The sequence below is a fragment of the Batrachochytrium dendrobatidis genome (assembly GCF_000203795.2).
Source record: "Batrachochytrium dendrobatidis JAM81 unplaced genomic scaffold BATDEscaffold_3, whole genome shotgun sequence".
NCBI lineage: Eukaryota > Fungi > Chytridiomycota > Chytridiomycetes > Rhizophydiales > Batrachochytrium > Batrachochytrium dendrobatidis.
In genome coordinates, this window is record NW_006281101.1 from 227142 (window position 1) to 244942 (window position 17801).

The window sequence follows — 17801 nt, forward strand, 5'->3', positions numbered from 1 at the left end:
TCCAGTGTCAGTATTTACTCAATACTTGCATGTACCTGAAGGAGAAGAGCCTGATATTTCTGACCTGGTTGCAGCTTCAAGGCTACCAGCACTCCTGTTGACGAACCCACTCTCTATTCTGTAGTGGATAGGATGGAAACCAGCTACAACTCTTGGAACTCCATTGCTGTTCTTGGACTAGATCAAACCACTGGAACTGATCCACTCATCAAATCCAACAGTGATATGTCTGGTCAAACTCTGTATCATCAACACTAGACACTGTAATGGACATGAACTCACTTTACAAACCACTCTTGTGAACCTTGTCCAGTCGATACACTTGTATGATGAACACAACTATTGTGTGTCCAACATTCAATCAAAACTATTCATCTGGATCAAACCATCATGAACATCGACATCAAAGACATTGACACAATCCCTAATGTTTTGTATTCAAAAGTCTATTCTGGCAACATACAAATCAGCATCGAAATGTCAATCGACAGACTGACAACTACACAATATTGTCATGATCGGTGTCAGTGGATGTGAACAACAACCTGCTATGGTTTGTGTCGATATTGTGTATTTGACTGTTTTATCGACCTGATTTTGATCCCAATCCCGATTTGAATGCAATGATTGACAAGTTGGCAATGTTGGTTCATGACAAAAAGACGCAGTCAAACATACTGTCAACACCAATCTAAAAGACTGATCCAGTGCGTGATGTGTGTCCGCTTGTTCTGATAACAATTCGTAAAACCACAATGTTGACGTTTTAAACAGCAGTGTATCCAAACAAGCAGATAAACTGGTGCGAATTTGTCTGAAATCATTGTGTAGTCATCTGATGATACTTGGTATGCGTCCGATAAGGTGTACCAACAGTCGAGACAATGGTCGGGTTATATTTGACGAATCGCAACATGCTAGACTATTTGGGTCTGGGCTATCGTCCAACAACAATCCATCAACAATCTATTGACACTGATGGGAAATGATGAATACTGCTGTTAATACTACACCATGCTGCATAAACACCACATATATCACATTGCAAACTGACACAACACAACACTGATTGACCAATATCAAACCAGTTGATGGCGCAATCTACATTCGATTTTAAACAACTGTATTGCTCCGTTTGTTGTACAATACACGACATGATCAGTTGGTAGTATCATGCAACTGACAAGTGATTGCAATTACGATTGGTAGTTACAATCAACACTGGTTGTTATCAGGTTATTGATGTATATGAAACATGCAGTACACAGTCAATGATATGGTTGTTGACTCATTCACAATACTCGATAAATATCAATATATCAGAAAGTTTAAATTTATTCAAAATCAAACTCATCGACACATCATCAATCCAAATCTGAACTCGGCTCTTCAAAATCCAAACCATGCTTTATCATAAACCTTTTCAATTCTTGTCTGATACTGCATACTCTTATTCTTGCCGCTACATACTCTTGTCTCAACCGAATTTCAGTATTTGGATCGTACTTTGATTCAGATGTTTTTTTCCCCATTGCTGATCTTGGCCATTGCCTGTATTCAAGACCCGTAAATTCATAATATTCTTTGCGTTTTTTGTTTCGTACTATTTTAGACTCTACAAATCTTTTCTTTATACGATCAAGGATTTTTTGATATTTTTGGCTTAATACAGCCACTTGATTTGTAACAGCATTATTGGATTCGTCTTCGTCCATTGGCTGTTGCTGATCTTGGTTGGAAGTGCTTGGACTGGATTCATCAATTGATTGTTGCTGGTCTTGGTTGGAAGTGCTTGGACTGGATTCATCAATTGATTGTTGCTGGTCTTGGTTGAAAGTACTTGTACTAGGCCGATCAGTTGGTTGTTTTCGACTTCGTTTGGAACTGCTTGGACTGGATTCATCAATTGGGCGCTTCCGACCTCGTTTGTGACTGCTTGAATCAATTACATCAGATAATCGCCTCCAGTATTCTTCAGAAATACCCGAACCAGGTTGACCTATTGGGTGTTGCTGGTTTTGATCGGAAGTACTTGAACCGGATTCATCAATTGGGCGTTTCTGACCTCGTTTGTGACTGCTTGAATCAATTATATCAAATAATCGTTTCCGGTATTCGTCGGAAGTACTTGGATTGGGTTCATCGATTGAATGTTGCTGATTTTGGTCGGATGTACTCGGATCAATCAGATCAAATAAGTCTTTCCAGTCTTTGTCAAGAGTGCTTGGATCAATTGTATCCATTACTTCTTGCCAGTCTTGGTTGAGAATTTCTGGATCGGGTTCATTGCTTGGACCAGACACTTGACTCGAAGTGCCTGATGCTTGGGGTGAGCCATCGTTACCAGTCGGGATCAATATTGCATTAACGGTTGCTGCCGCAGTCAATACGAATAAAATGTCAACCAATCTCATCAGATTGGTCAATGGGTTTAAACAATTAGTAGAAAGTAGAGTGCTGAAATTAGCGTTGATTAAAAGACTGAAGGTACTCGATTGTATTTGTATTTTTTGTATAGCAAATCAACCCTAACCCTTTTAGGTTAACCAATTATACAGGGTTACTTGATTGCTTGTAGTGAGCAACTATCAAACTAGACAGTATGCTGTTCCCTATCCACAATGCCATATCGATTAATTTGATGATCATGTCGATTAAATTATGCTTTTACGACCCTTTGATCAGGTATGTTGAAAAGCACACCCTTTATGAGTGTTGTGTGACCGCAAACGCTTTGATTTACAATCGTATTCATCATGAAATGACTGTATTCTGCATTGCAATATACAATAGTCACTACACATTGACTGCATTGCGTGTTCGATATACAACAACCATCATATGACACAATCAGACTATAATGTTGAATTTACACTTTTGTACACTCTTAGTAATCATACATTGTACGATCACCAAGTTTGAACCCATATTCATGTGTTGTGTTTGACTATCAATGTTGTCAATACAACTCTGTACACACATTTATTGTATTCTGAATCACAGATACAATCACAATCTAGTTCAACAACAATGATGGCACATGTCAGTAATGCAACTGTTTATTTCACACCAACACTGTTATTTAGTGGTCCATTTACATCAATATGGCTGCAAGTTGTCGTTATATCACGTATTCTGGGCATGATTTTGATATTACGCATCCAGTTCCATCACATTGTTGCTGGCACATTATTGTAACGCTGCATGTATCAAACACTGGCATGTCCTCATAACCATAACCTTAACCAGTAAAATGACACTCGAGTTGTTTACTATGTCATTCTGTCACTGTGATCAGTATATGCAACCCAGTGTGACTACACATACTAGATCCAGTCTGTTGGTTGTTTCAGTTGATCTTGATCCAGTTTTGATGTTCTGTCCGAGATTGGCAATACAAATGTGTCGAGCTGAACCCAAACTACACGACTCGACTGTTTGTGTCAATTGGATCGTGATCGAGCTATGCGATCATGATGTGTATTCAATCAATACCATGTATTACCAATGCAATAGTATGCGTGATCATCGTGTATCAAACAACTACGATACACACTGGACTGATCCAATACATGCATGGCTTGAACATATCACACAATAAAACATCAACACACCACATTAAAAATACATATATTAGCAGTTTGTCTATAATAAATTGTATTCAGTCGAGTTTATCGTGAGTTGTTGTGTGACTCTTGACAGCGTGGTGAGTTTTTTCAGGTACAACTACTTGATTAGTTGTAGTTGATGATTAACACCAAGAGTCCCGATGTACACCATATCAACTATAAAATAGTCATGGTCATCATCCATTCAACAAATAACCAATTTTATTGATATATCTGTTTAGTCCTCAAGTTTCTCGTAACTAACTTTTGACCGCCTACTACTACGACGAATACTACCAAGTCGCGAAAATGATCTCCTGAGAGTAGATGTTCTACCTGAACTTGAACCGCTTGGTTGTTTAGGCAATCTAACACTATGCATCAAATTCATAATCAGTATCAATATATCAATCAACACATACACACATCAATATCAAACAACTTACTGTGATGATGGCCAGAGCACCTGATCATTGTTTGAAATAATAGGATATCCATCAGTCGCAGTTTCGCATCCACATCCAGGACCAAACCCAATGCGTTTATGTGTTTGATCAAATATCAATCTAAGTCGGGTCATAAATGGTATACCAAGAACTGCTTTGTCATTTGGACCAGATTTTACAGTAAATCTAGCTATAATCCAACATTATATTAGTCAGGTTAATCAAACAACACATATTGCATACAATTGTCAAATATTTACCATGTTTGGAGTCATATTTATGTAGATAGTCTTTGGGACCCAGTTTGATTGTTACAACTGAATCACGATTGTCATCAGTCACGGGGTTTTCAGCAAACATTGTAATTGTAAGCGACGGCAGCCTGCCCCAATTGATATTAAGTTTGGATTTGGGAATTAAACGGTTTTCCCAAAATATTTTTCCAATTTCTGTTTCGCTGAGCTTGCGCTTGTGTTCGGATTTAGTCTTTTTGACAGTGATTGCATTACTACCAACAATGGCATCAACCAACGCTGCCACGACTGTTTCAGGAAAACGCATATATACAAAGCATGTATGTATATATGAATACAAAATACGTCCATTCTTTCCTTGGTTTTTTTGGAATTCCTCCGGCAGCTCCACTTGCTTGCCATTGACTAGTATACTCTTGATATTGACAGTAAATTGATCGTCTGATGGTGATTGTATCCATGCAACACTTTTTCCATTTGTTCCACATTTTGGAGTTACATCCGTACTTCCTATATTGATGGAGCTTTTTGAAAGCATTTCATACGGACATAGTTGAATACTAACCTCGTTTTTAGGAATGACACCACCATTGTACAAAGCATCTATCGCAGTGACTCGTGAATGATGATTTGACAACGAGGTGTAGCCAAATCCAAATACTCCTTGATCGGGGTTTCCACCAATACCAACCAGACCTGCCGATTGTTTTTCAACTGATAGTACTGGTAGATTGATGCCAGTTATTCTAGTACTCGGAATCGTCACAACGGCTGTGGAACTGATTCCTCTATACTCATTGCCTTTGTACTTTATAGTAACGGGCTTCCCACTTGAAATACTTTCTGGAGTCGAACCTACATCGTTGCTTGAACTAGGAAGTGGTACCATTATACCGGAAACTGATGAATCGACTCGTAAATCCAACTATTTTAAACAAGTGTGAGATTGATTCAACGTGGTGTAAACTGATATCAAACTACAATACATGGCATGATACATACATCAACTCCATCAACATTGGATTTAATTGTGTAACATTGAGCAACATCATCACCCAATTCAACGGGTGATCGTTTTGACAGCCTATTGTTTGATTGACCAGTAGCTCCAATTGGTGATTCTAATGCAAGTCGAACTGCAGCAACCGCCTGTAACGCAAGTATAACGCATTCTAGAGTAATCAACATTGTATCAAGTAGTGTAATGAAAATGGGTTGAATCTGGTACATGACTGCCGTTTTATAACGACGGTATCTTCAAGGGCGACAATCGGCAGTTCCCAAATGGATATTTAGAAAACACAAGTACACCATGTAGGGTGAGCAAACTCAGAAACACCCTGTAGGGCGAATCAGTACACAAACATTGCTGTTAGTGAAAAATCATTTTTAGTAGTATGCTGTGTTGATATTCCCAATTGTGGTGGTGTGTTCAGTGATCAGGTATTGTCAGATTATCACCCTGATTATGGATAATTATCATCACATACAATCCATTACTACAGCATATACTGTCACTGTATACCAAATACTTGACTGATTGTCCAATTGGTCATGTTTGAATCACTTGGACACAACAGCATCCAACAGTCTGTTGTTGCAGTATTTCAAACCCATGACTTTTCCATTGGTATGACTGCATGGTCATTTTAGGTCAATGTAGACTGTATACATCAAACACTGCTGATTGTGTCACAACATGATCAACATCAAACTCGGCAAACTGTCGCTGCTACACTGAATGAGTGACATTGTACTATAATTGAATTGGGGATTGGCAGGTCGTTCAACAAACTGGCCGTGTCAACAGGTCAGATTGTCATCGTGTACATGAACCACAATGTATGATCATGCCATTCAAATCAGCTGTGATGACTACAGCCTCGCAGACGCATGACTCCCTAAGAACTCATGTTTACCCTCCATAGCTGTACTCATATCTAGGTTTATAAATATACCATACAGCTTCTCATCATCAACCCTAGTTTTATCAATAAAGTTACTTGATTCCTACTAGTACAAGCACCTGGTTTTTATCCCGATTCCCTCGCAATTAAGTAGTTCCTGACATATACATTCTACAATATAGCACATCCTGTTGTTGATACCGCGTATTGTGCTTCAACAGTCAATCTTGTAGCTCGCAGACATATGACTGCATGTTGGTGTTGTTGATAGTCGGAAAATAAATCACAGTAGATCAAAGATACAAAGGAATGAACCAATAAAGTAATTGACTTGTTTATTAAAGAATGGGAAGAGCGTGTATTTATAAGGTGGGAGAGCGGTAAACGATAACAGAATAGGTTATGCGGGTCATTGCTCAAGCATCATCGTTGTGAGGATCTCTGATTACTATAGTTGTTTCATCAGAAATGGTTGATATCACGACTGATGATCACAGCCCAAATACATACAAAGCTTCCACACACACATACAGTGCAAATCAACAGACTCCATATCTCAACACTCTCACATTACAATGACATACGCTATCATTTATTTAAAAAATGGATCTCAACCAAGCATGTATGTCAAAGTATTTGCAATGTTTTGTTAGAAAATAGGCTTTTTGAAATATTGGTGTTTGTCACTTGATGGTCTATCCAGTAAAGTATCCCTGTTGTTGTTGAGTTGCGTTTAAACCAACGTCAAACAGTTGTAAACCAACGGATGATCAGTGGTGTTTGGTACAAGATCATGTTTGAAATGTTTATTGTAAGATTCCAAGTATTCTCAATACTGAAATGAACCATTTTGGTTTAGAATTGAAAATGACCATTTTTGTCAAATACCACCACTGATATTCAAGCATCATGTGTCTTGAACTCATGTATGCAAATGTCAAGTCTAACCAATATCCAGTGTCAATCTTTGAATGGAACTGGCCATGCGATTGATGCTTAATGACACTTTTAATTAAGCCTGATACCAAAGTCGGTTTGTATTTGTGTCTCATGAGTTCACAAACAACTATAAAAGCAGATTGTCAATTAGCAAACAAACGAGTTGCATTTGCGTTTTTATTAGTTTAACAATAAACACATTCTAGTCGACAATCTCATGGAATGTTTAAACTCTTGAATATGCTTGAACATTTACAGAAATTGAAAGACTTGAACATCAGATTTGCAAACATTTGATTATGTGAGTAGTCAATGGGTAGTCAATAAAAGGTCAGTATGGTTGTGTTTTTACTGGACAAGTCTTGGATTCTGCTTGGTCGATAAACCATCAATTCGTGACGCAAGTCTTGATCTGCGTCTTGCCAAAGTTGATCAATTTGATATTCCCTTGACCAGTTAAAATCATGTTTCCTGGTCTCAAGTCCTCATGAACTACACCAACCGATTACAAGTGTCGAATAACACAATTCAACTCACTGTCTGTTCTCCAGTCACAGTGTTTTCCAGGAATAAAGTCCAAACCAATCAAGTGAAATACTGTCCGTAATACTCACATTCTCCATAATAGCGTGCAATATATTGTAGATTGAGTTTGGCGAGCTTTTCGTAAATTGATATTTGATTAGCATTTTGAATACATCAAGATTGTTGTAGGAATCACAATGTTTGACAACAATGTTGCAGTCATTGAGTCGAATGACTTGACCAGTTGCTCCAAATCCAATCACAGTACCAGAAGTAAATCCACATTCAGATTATACTTGATTGTGCTTGAATCATTACTGCCAGAGTCTGTTGAACTGGAGTCTAATTTCTGCTGTTCAGTTTGATGGTCTTGTAAAACAAATTGAACAAATAGATTGCCTGAATACGACTAGGAGAACACAGATCGTTGTAAATGGAATGGCTGATACGCAGAGTATCTCTGACAGGTTGCCAAACCAAATAGGTAACATAACAAGTCACACATTCATAGATCAGATTGTTCAAAGCGAGATATCCATAAACTTGGTCAATCACTGTGCACATCCATATGTCCAATATCTCCACAAGTCATTTCTGTTGGTTGGCACTGTGTATCCTCTTGATACACCTTTACAAGTCAAATGGTTGTCCATTTACAGAATGACGAACAGGCAGATCATTCGAGTCTTGCTTTCAATAAACGACAAGACTTTGGATCAAGAGCAAGAACATTGTCCGAAGCTCCAATAAACTCGAGATGACTCTCCACTTGAGTTGCTGTTTCAAGCGTACAAGGGAAAACACTAGCCTTGCTTCAGATTGGTAATAATCTTCTTGGTCTTGAAATATTCAGTTGAAGTTGTAAAGAATATGTTTAATGCATCAACATTACTTTCAAGTGTGAATGTAATTCCTGCTGTAGTATGCAAAGCAACACCATCTCCAATGGAAGTTGTGTGATATTCGTACTTTGCCGAGTCTGCTGTAAAGTCTTTTCATTGTCCACATACAATTGTGTTTTGGGATGGTTTCTTCTAGTGCCAGTAGTTTGAAAGAGTCTCAACATCCAGCAGTGTTTGATAACAAGCTATCGAGCCTTGTTACTGTAATGCTTTTGACTACATCTTGCCCAGTATTATTGTTTGATTTGATGAGTGAGTTGAATGGGTTGATCTCAATGGTCGCATTGTTTCTAATAACGGTAATGGGATCCCAGGAGTTGTAGTTGGTCTCTATTCCATCCACTCTCTATTCTGTAGTGGATAGGATGGAAACCAGCTACAACTCTTGGAACTCCATTGCTGTTCTTGGACTAGATCAAACCACTGGAACTGATCCACTCATCAAATCCAACAGTGATATGTCTGGTCAAACTCTGTATCATCAACACTAGACACTGTAATGGACATGAACTCACTTTACAAACCACTCTTGTGAACCTTGTCCAGTCGATACGCTTGTATGATGAACACAAATATTGTGTGTCCAACATTCAATCAAAACTATTCATCTGGATCAAACCATCATGAACATCGACATCAAAGACATTGACACAATCCCTAATGTTTTGTATTCAAAAGTCTATTCTGGCAACATACAAATCAGCATCGAAATGTCAATCGACAGACTGACAACTACACAATATTGTCATGATCGGTGTCAGTGGATGTGAACAACAACCTGCTATGGTTTGTGTCGATATTGTGTATTTGACTGTTTTATCGACCTGATTTTGATCCCAATCCCGATTTGAATGCAATGATTGACAAGTTGGCAATGTTGGTTCATGACAAAAAGACGCAGTCAAACATACTGTCAACACCAATCTAAAAGACTGATCCAGTGCGTGATGTGTGTCCGCTTGTTCTGATAACAATTCGTAAAACCACAATGTTGACGTTTTAAACAGCAGTGTATCCAAACAAGCAGATAAACTGGTGCGAATTTGTCTGAAATCATTGTGCAGCCATCTGATGATACTTGGTATGCGTCCGATAAGGTGTACCAACAGTCGAGACAATGGTCGGGTTATATTTGACGAATCGCAGCATGCTAGACTATTTGGGTCTGGGTTATCGTCCATCAACAATCTATTGACACTGATGGGAAATGATGAATACTGCTGTTAATACTACACCATGCTGCATAAACATCACATATATCACATTGCAAACTGACACAACACAACACTGATTGACCAATATCAAACCAGTTGATGGCGCAATCTACATTCGATTTTAAACAACTGTATTGCTCCGTTTGTTGTACAATGCACGACATGATCAGTTGGTAGTATCATGCAACTGACAAGTGATTGTAATTACGATTGGTAGTTACAATCAACACTGGTTGTTATCAGGTTATTGATGTATATGGAACACAGTACACAATCAATGATATGGCTGTTGACTCATTCACAATACTCGACAAATATCAATATATCAGAAAGTTTAAATTTATTCAAAATCAAACTCATCGACACATCATCAATCCGAATCTGAACTCGGTTCTTCAAAATCCAAACCATGCTTTATCATAAACCTTTTCAGTCTTAGTTTCGCATCGTTCATTCTTTTCCCTGCCTTTCTATACTCTTGTCTCAACCGAATTTCAGTGTCTGGATTGTACTTTGATTCAGATATATCTTCCCCTCTTGCTAACGCTAGCTGGTGTTCCGATCCAAGGAATTCATAATTATTATAGTCTTTGTGTGTTTTTTTTGCTATCTTTTTATACGCTGCAAGTATTTTCTTCATGCGATCAAAGGTTCTCTGATATTTTTCGCTTAATACAGCCACTTGATTTGTAACAGCATTATTGGATTCGTCTTCGTCCATTGATTGTTGCTGGTCTTGGTTGGGAATATTTGAACTGGATTGATACATTGGATGTTGCCGGATTCGGCCGGGAATACTCAAATCCACTGGTTCTTCCTGATATTCATTGGAAATGCCTGACTCGAGTTCATCAGTTGGGCCAGACACTTGACTCGAAGTGCCTGATGCTTGGGGTGAGCCATCGTTACCAGTCGGGATCAATATTGCATTAACGGTTGCTGCCGCAGTCAATACGAATAAAATATCAACCAATTTCATCAGATTGGTCAATGGGTTTAAACAATTAGTAGAAAGTAGAGTGCTGAAATTAGCGTTGATTAAAAGACTGAAGGTACTCGATTGTATTTGTATGTTTTGTATATCGAACCAACCCTTTTTGGTTAACCAATTATACAGGGTTACTTGATTGCTTGTAGTGAGCAACCATCAAACCACAGTATGCTGTTCCCTATCCACAATGCCATATCGATTAATTTGATGATCATGTCGATTAAATTATGCTTTTACGACCCTTTTATCAGGTATGTTGAAAAGCACACCCTTCATGAGTGTTGTGTGACCGCAAACGCTTTGATTTACAACCGTATTCGTGTCAAATGGATCACTTTGATATTCATTATGCAGCGACTGTATTCTGCATTGCAATATACAATAGTCACTACACATTGACTGCATTGCGTGTTCGATATACAACAACCATCATATGACACACAATCAGACTATAGTGTTGAATCTACACTTTTGTACACTCTTAGTAATCATACATTGTACGATCACCAAGTTTGAACCCACATTCATGTATTGTGTTTGACTGTCAATGTTGCAATACAACTCTGCACACACATTTATTGTATTCTGAATCACAGATACAATCACAATCTAGTTCAACAACAATCATGACACATGTCAGTAATGCAACTGTTTATTTCACACCAACACTGTTATTTAGTGGTCCATTTACATCAATATGGCTGCAAGTTGTCGTTATATCACGTATTCTGGACATGATTTTGATATTACGCATCCAGTTCCATCACATTGTTGCTGACCCATCATTGTAACGTTGTATGTATCAAACACTGGCATGTACTCATAACCATAACCTTAACCAGTAAAATGACACTCGAGTTGTTTACTATGTCATTCTGTCACTGTGATCAGTATATGCAACCCAGTGTGACTACACATACTAGATCCAGTCTGTTGGTTGTTTCAGTTGATCTTGATCCAGTTTTGATGTTCTGTCCGAGATTGACAATACAAATGTGTCAAGCTGAACCCAAACTACACGACTTGACTGTTCATGTCAATTGGATCGTGATCGAGCTATGCGATCATGATGTGTATTCAATCAATACCATGTATTACTAATACAATATTATGCGTGATCATTGTGCACCAAACAACTACAATACACACTGGACTAATCCAATACATGCATGGCTTGAACATATCACATAATAAAACATGGACACACCACATTAAATATACATATAATATCAGTTTGTCTATAATAAATTGTATTCAGTCGAGTTTATCGTGAGTTGTTGTGTGACTCTTGACAGCGTGGTGAGTTTTTTCAGGTACAACTACTTGATCAGTTGTAGTTGTTGGTTTCCTTCTGCGAATAAATGTGCCACTTGAACCTGAAGTACTTGGTTGTTTAGGCAGTCTAACAGTATGCATCAAATTCATAATCAATATCAATTAACACATACACACATCAATATCAAACAACTTACTGTGATGATGGCCAGAGTACTTGATAACTGTTTGAAATAGTAGGATATCCATCAGTCGCAGTTTCGCATCCACATCCAGGACCAAACCCAACGCGTTTATGTGTTCGATCAAATGTCAATCCAAGTTGGGTCATGAATGGAATACCAAGAATCGCATTGTCATCTGAACCAGCTTGTACAGTAAACATGACTATAATCCAACATGTACATTAGTCAGGTTAATCAAACAACACATATTGCATACAATTGCCAAGTACTTACAATTTTTAGAATCATATCTCTGTATATAGTCTCTAGGACCCAGTTTGATTGTTACAACAGAATTGCGATTGTCATCAGTCACGGGGTTTTCAGCAAACATTGTAATTGTAAGCGACGGCAGCCTGCCCCAATCGATATTATAAGTGGATTTGGGCATTAGACTGTTTTCCAAAAATATTTCATCAATTTCTGTTTCGCTGAGCTTGCGCTTGTGTTCGGATTTAGTCTTTTTGACAGTGATCGCATCACTATCAAGAATAGCATCAGCCAACGTATCCACGACTGTTTCAGGAAAACGCATATATGTAAAGCATGTTTCTATAATGGAGTACAAAGTATGACCATTTTTTCTTTCTTTTTTTTGGAATTCCTCGGGCAGCTCCACTTCTTCGTCATCAACTAGTATACTTTTGATATTGATGAAAAAGTGATCGTCTGATGGTGATCGTACCCATGCAACACTCCTTCCATCCGTTCCACATTTTGCAGTTACGTCCGTATTTCCTATATTGATGAAACTATCTGAAAGCATGCCATACGGACATAGTTGAATACTAACCTCGTTATTAGGAATGACACCACCATTGTACAAAGCATCTATCGCAGGGACTGATGTGTGATGTTTTGACAACGAGGTGTAGCCAAGTCCAAATACTCCATCAAACTTTGGATGGATACCAACTGAATCTGCCGATTGTTTTTTAACTGATAGTACTGGTAGATTGATGCCAGTTATCCTAGTACCCGGAATCGTCACAGAGACTGTGGAAGTGATTCCATTATAATCACTGCTTTTGTAATTTATAGTAACGGGCTTCCCACTTGAAATACTTTCTGGAGTCGAACCTACATTGCTGCTTGAACTGGGAAGTGGTACGATTACATCAGAAACTCCTGAATCGAGCCGTAGATGCAACTATTTTAAACAAATGTGAGATTGATTCAACGTGGTGTAAATTGATATCAAACTACAATCCATGACATGATACATACATCAGTTCCGTGAACATTGGATTTCATTGTGTAACATTGACCAACGTCACCACCCAATTCAACAGGTGATCGTTTTGATAGCCTATTGTTTGATGGACTGGTAGTTCCAATTGGTGATTCTAATGGGATTTTAACTGCAGCAACTGCCTGCAACGCAAGTATAACGCATTCTAGAGTAATCAACATTGTATCGAGTAGTGTAATGAAAATGGGTTGAATCTGGTACATGACTACCATTTTATAATAATGACAGTTTCAAGGGCGACAATCAACACTTTTCAAATGGATATTCAGAAAACACAAGTACACCATGTAGGGTTAACAAAGCCAGAAACACCCTGTAGGGCGAATCAATACACAAACATTGCTGTTAGTGGAAAATCAATTTCACTAGTATGCTGCGTTGACCTCTCCAATTGCGGTGGTGTGTTCAGTAACCAGGTAGTTTCAAATTGTCACCCTGATTATGGATAGTTATCATCACATACAATCCATTACCACCGCATATACTGTCACTGTATACCAAATACTTGACGGGTACTCCTAAGCGGTAACCTGTAGCAAAGCTAATTCTAATAACACCCACTTTGAATCTCCAAATTAAACCCTTCATCACCACCAATCCATATGCTCCAAACTCCATTACTCTCATTTCTGGGATTTGAGTCCCCAGTAACGGGTAACTGGTGTCATTATTAAATTGGCTAGTTACTTTCGTTTACAACCGCTAACTATCAAACATGCTACTTGTTCGTATCACAAGACAAACAATCAACTATTATAAAAGCTAATATGCTTACTCTTATCAATAAACAACTCGTCAAACTATTTCAACTTTCTAATTACTTATTACATCTTTTACTATTCCTGAAAGGACCAAGTCTGCTGATCTTGGATTAAAGTGCAACTTCCTTTTACCTTCTGATTTGGTCTCTTTTGATAACTACTAACAGTTACAGATTATACTCTACTACATTTATACACATCACGAAGCTCCTAATATTCTGACAAAAAATGCACAGCACGCTTGCTATGGAACAAAAACAGCACTATTGTCCACGTTGCTACAAGTATATTGGGATCATCATTGTATCACACACTGCTGGTAGCTGTAAATCGGACGACAAAAACACAAACAGTGATGTTGAACATGATGAGTAAACCTAGTTGTATTGGTTGCTGTTGCACAAAAACAGCTGTTTTTAACAGTACATTTTGAATATCGTAATGTTGATCAATCACAAATATATGGGTTTTGGTGAGTCCAGTAGATCAATTCAGTGTATAGTAGTGATTAGTGCAATATGATCAATTTAAGCATGCCATGTCATTGTATTGGTAATGGATGATGTTTATTGAATGAATGAGATTGAATGCAAGATAAATAAGTAAATTATCATGCAATACACGCTGGATTGTAGCATATCCTACTCGAGACTGTTGATGGTCCACTTTGAGCTGCAACAATGTGTTGGGTCTATGGTTCAAGAGTTTGTTGTTCGCACCAGAATCTTGAGCAACTGCACCATGCTCAGATTGTGGCAATCACCATGGCGAGCCTTTGTAGAAAATACCGAAGCATTTCATAAATCCGGGAATTGACTTCAGATCTGGTGGACCATCAGTGGTCATTGCCCCAGTTGTATCATGTTCCAAGAGGTAATCATGAAGCTTTGATTGCGACTCGACCAATCTCCTGTGCCTTCTCGAGTGTTCATTCTGCATTTCATCCAGCTGTTCTTTCAAGCCTTCGATAATCTTATTAATGTCTTCAATCTGGAATTCAGTCTCGAGGATCTTTTTCCCATAATATGAAGCGTTTCTGGTTCTCCAAGCTTTGGTCCACATAGAGTCAAGTTCTTCTTTTAGACCCAGTATCTTTTTTTCTTCTTTATGAATCTTGGACCGTTTCCTCCTGACCATTCTATTTGCTTCGTCGTATTTACGTTTAGCATCTGCGTATTGCTGGATCAGCAATATTCCGTCCTCACCAATTGGAGAACATTCAGCCAGATATTGGTCATATGGACCAGGAGCTGTGATAGAGGTAGATTCACCAGTTGAAGTTGCGCTTGTAGAGGCTGTCGAAGTGCTAGCTTCAGCACTCATGGTCGAACTGGGATCAACTGGATTGGCAATCGTGACTGAGCAGACAGCAAGGATTGATGACAGTAAGGTGATTGATAGTTTCATTGTATTGGTTTGGTTGAACAAGTTGTAATGATTGCCGCCCAGCACGTCAATTTGATGTCATATTTATATCCATTATTGGGTAAATGATACTAAAAGCATGTTCCTTAAATGGCCGTCCTAAGGGATTTGTGTTGTCGAGGTTAATGGTGATTTGTCATTAATGTTAATCTTTGAAGGGATATCCATTTATACAATTTCCCGTTGTTTGAGCTGTAAGCGTAGTATCAGGGTTAGACTTCATCCACAGTATGCTATGTGACAGTATCATAATGCGGAAAATATGTTTTGATTACTACACAATACACAAACAATTTTATTTATCCACTCTATTATTATGCAAATATATTTATTACCAACACATTAGTATATCTGAATTGATCAGATTGTATCAACTGATTACTATACAATCACTGAATACATTATACTTTGGTGTCTACCATTGCAAGTTTATAATGTGTGTTGGTTATAGTCACATTGATACATCCAACACCAACATGTTAATCATGTTGCATGCATAGTTTCACTCGCAATACTACTTGATTATCAATGTCAAGCAAATACTATCCAATGGTTTCAATATACATAGCTTATAATTGGACACACTCGGTATTTGTATACACATGTTGTAGTTGTATGCATTGTACTCGCCGATTTGTGCATTGTGGATTTGTTTGATGCAACTGTTGATATTGATTGGGACGACAATCGACAATCGATGTTTCTGGTTGTGGTTGTAGTGTATGCTATATCATCAGATGTCATGTTATGTGATCATACTGCATACATTACACTAGACAGCAGACTACATGCAAATGATTGATACTGATCATTGCAAGTACACAACAATGTGACAAATGACTGTCAAATCAAATATGGCTGATATGTTGAATTATGGACAGATTTGTTGTACATACTGGATGTGAATACAAAACATCGGTTGATACATATCGTATCATTCAAGACCAAAACAATGTGATGTGACGTTCAATGTCAGTTTGTAGTATGTCAATGGAATATGTGCAAATATTAAACATGGATTTGTGGATACTATCAGATTGTCAGATTGTGGACATATGATGGCATATTGATGGTTGTCATTATTGGCAAGTGTGTTGCAGTTGATTGAAGATGTGAAGGAATGAATCAATATTTGATTGTGTTATTTATTAACAAGGAAGTGAGTGTGTTTATAAGATGGAAGAAACCAAGAAAGCCATGTGAATTCCAGTTCAAACGTCATTGTTGATGGTTTTTGTTATAATTATTCCATCACAATTGATGATCACAACTCACACACAATGCAAGTCAACACTCTCACACTATCAATGTTTAACAATCCAAACATAAACAATTCTTGGAAATGTGACTCAACATTCGCATGAATGAAATTGTCAAATCAAAATTCAACTTTACTAATTTTATCAAACATACAATTGATTGATAGCATGAAAGAGTTTATCAAACACCTGGAAGATTTGAAACTGTTAACAACGGATACTCAACTACACAAGGCTGATGAAATATGGGGTAAACTGCATGTATTGATACCGGAATTGATAAAACATGGCTACAGTAAGTTTAATAGTCATTGGATTATTGATGAATTCAAACTGTTGCTGACTTTGTGTTGGTTTGAAATGTCAGAATTTAAAGATATAGTGCAGCACTTACAGAGTATTGGACTGCAAGATATCATAACCAAGTATTTGGAGTATAATCGACCCAGTTTACAGGTATTCATATATTGTAACAATAATGGATTGTTCATGACTAAAATAACCAACATGTGTTGTGTAGATCAAAGTAATGGAGTTTGCTGCAGTATTTGCGAGTATGGTGTACTATAATCATGAGTTCAAAGTATCACATCGACTAAGCAACCAACTTGCACAACTCATACAATCATCAAACCGTCAAGTCAAAATGATGGCAAGTCATGATTGATATTGATCAAATGATTGACATTCAACTCATTTAGTGTCAATATGCATATAGGCGATAAAAACATGTATAAAGTTCAGTTATAAATTCTGGAGTGAAGAGTGTAAATTTGACATCAAGCCAATGGTTGAGATTATTGTTCACGAGTCCGATCA

The 17801-nt window shown here is 37.8% G+C and overlaps 6 protein-coding genes across 6 annotated transcripts; 1 reads left to right on the plus strand and 5 right to left on the minus strand.

Moving 5' to 3' along the window:
* Window positions 1-1364: 1364 nt before the first annotated feature.
* On the minus strand, window positions 1365-2414 carry BATDEDRAFT_87170 (uncharacterized protein; the record flags this gene model as incomplete). The annotated part of the gene is made up of 1 exon (XM_006677549.1): window positions 1365-2414. The coding sequence occupies one exon, from the start codon at window positions 2412-2414 to the stop codon at window positions 1365-1367; it is 1050 nt and encodes a 349-aa protein (XP_006677612.1).
* A 1432-nt stretch (window positions 2415-3846) lies between these two features.
* Window positions 3847-6402, minus strand: BATDEDRAFT_23274 (uncharacterized protein; the record flags this gene model as incomplete). The annotated part of the gene is made up of 6 exons (XM_006677177.1): window positions 3847-3982; window positions 4055-4244; window positions 4315-5233; window positions 5311-5480; window positions 6228-6289; window positions 6335-6402. 6 exons carry the CDS (start codon window positions 6400-6402, stop codon window positions 3847-3849), a joined length of 1545 nt encoding a protein of 514 aa, XP_006677240.1.
* A 3763-nt stretch (window positions 6403-10165) lies between these two features.
* On the minus strand, window positions 10166-10774 carry BATDEDRAFT_87168 (uncharacterized protein; the record flags this gene model as incomplete). The annotated part of the gene is made up of 1 exon (XM_006677550.1): window positions 10166-10774. The coding sequence occupies one exon, from the start codon at window positions 10772-10774 to the stop codon at window positions 10166-10168; it is 609 nt and encodes a 202-aa protein (XP_006677613.1).
* Window positions 10775-12040: 1266 nt separating this feature from the next.
* BATDEDRAFT_23275 (uncharacterized protein) lies at window positions 12041-14164 on the minus strand (the record flags this gene model as incomplete). Its single annotated transcript, XM_006677178.1, has 5 exons — window positions 12041-12188; window positions 12259-12448; window positions 12520-13435; window positions 13513-13682; window positions 14011-14164. 5 exons carry the CDS (start codon window positions 14162-14164, stop codon window positions 12041-12043), a joined length of 1578 nt encoding a protein of 525 aa, XP_006677241.1.
* An 893-nt stretch (window positions 14165-15057) lies between these two features.
* BATDEDRAFT_23276 (uncharacterized protein) lies at window positions 15058-15705 on the minus strand (the record flags this gene model as incomplete). Its single annotated transcript, XM_006677179.1, has 1 exon — window positions 15058-15705. One exon carries the CDS (start codon window positions 15703-15705, stop codon window positions 15058-15060), a length of 648 nt encoding a protein of 215 aa, XP_006677242.1.
* A 1445-nt stretch (window positions 15706-17150) lies between these two features.
* Window positions 17151-17649, plus strand: BATDEDRAFT_23277 (uncharacterized protein; the record flags this gene model as incomplete). Its single annotated transcript, XM_006677180.1, has 3 exons — window positions 17151-17277; window positions 17350-17438; window positions 17503-17649. 3 exons carry the CDS (start codon window positions 17151-17153, stop codon window positions 17647-17649), a joined length of 363 nt encoding a protein of 120 aa, XP_006677243.1.
* Window positions 17650-17801: the final 152 nt, after the last annotated feature.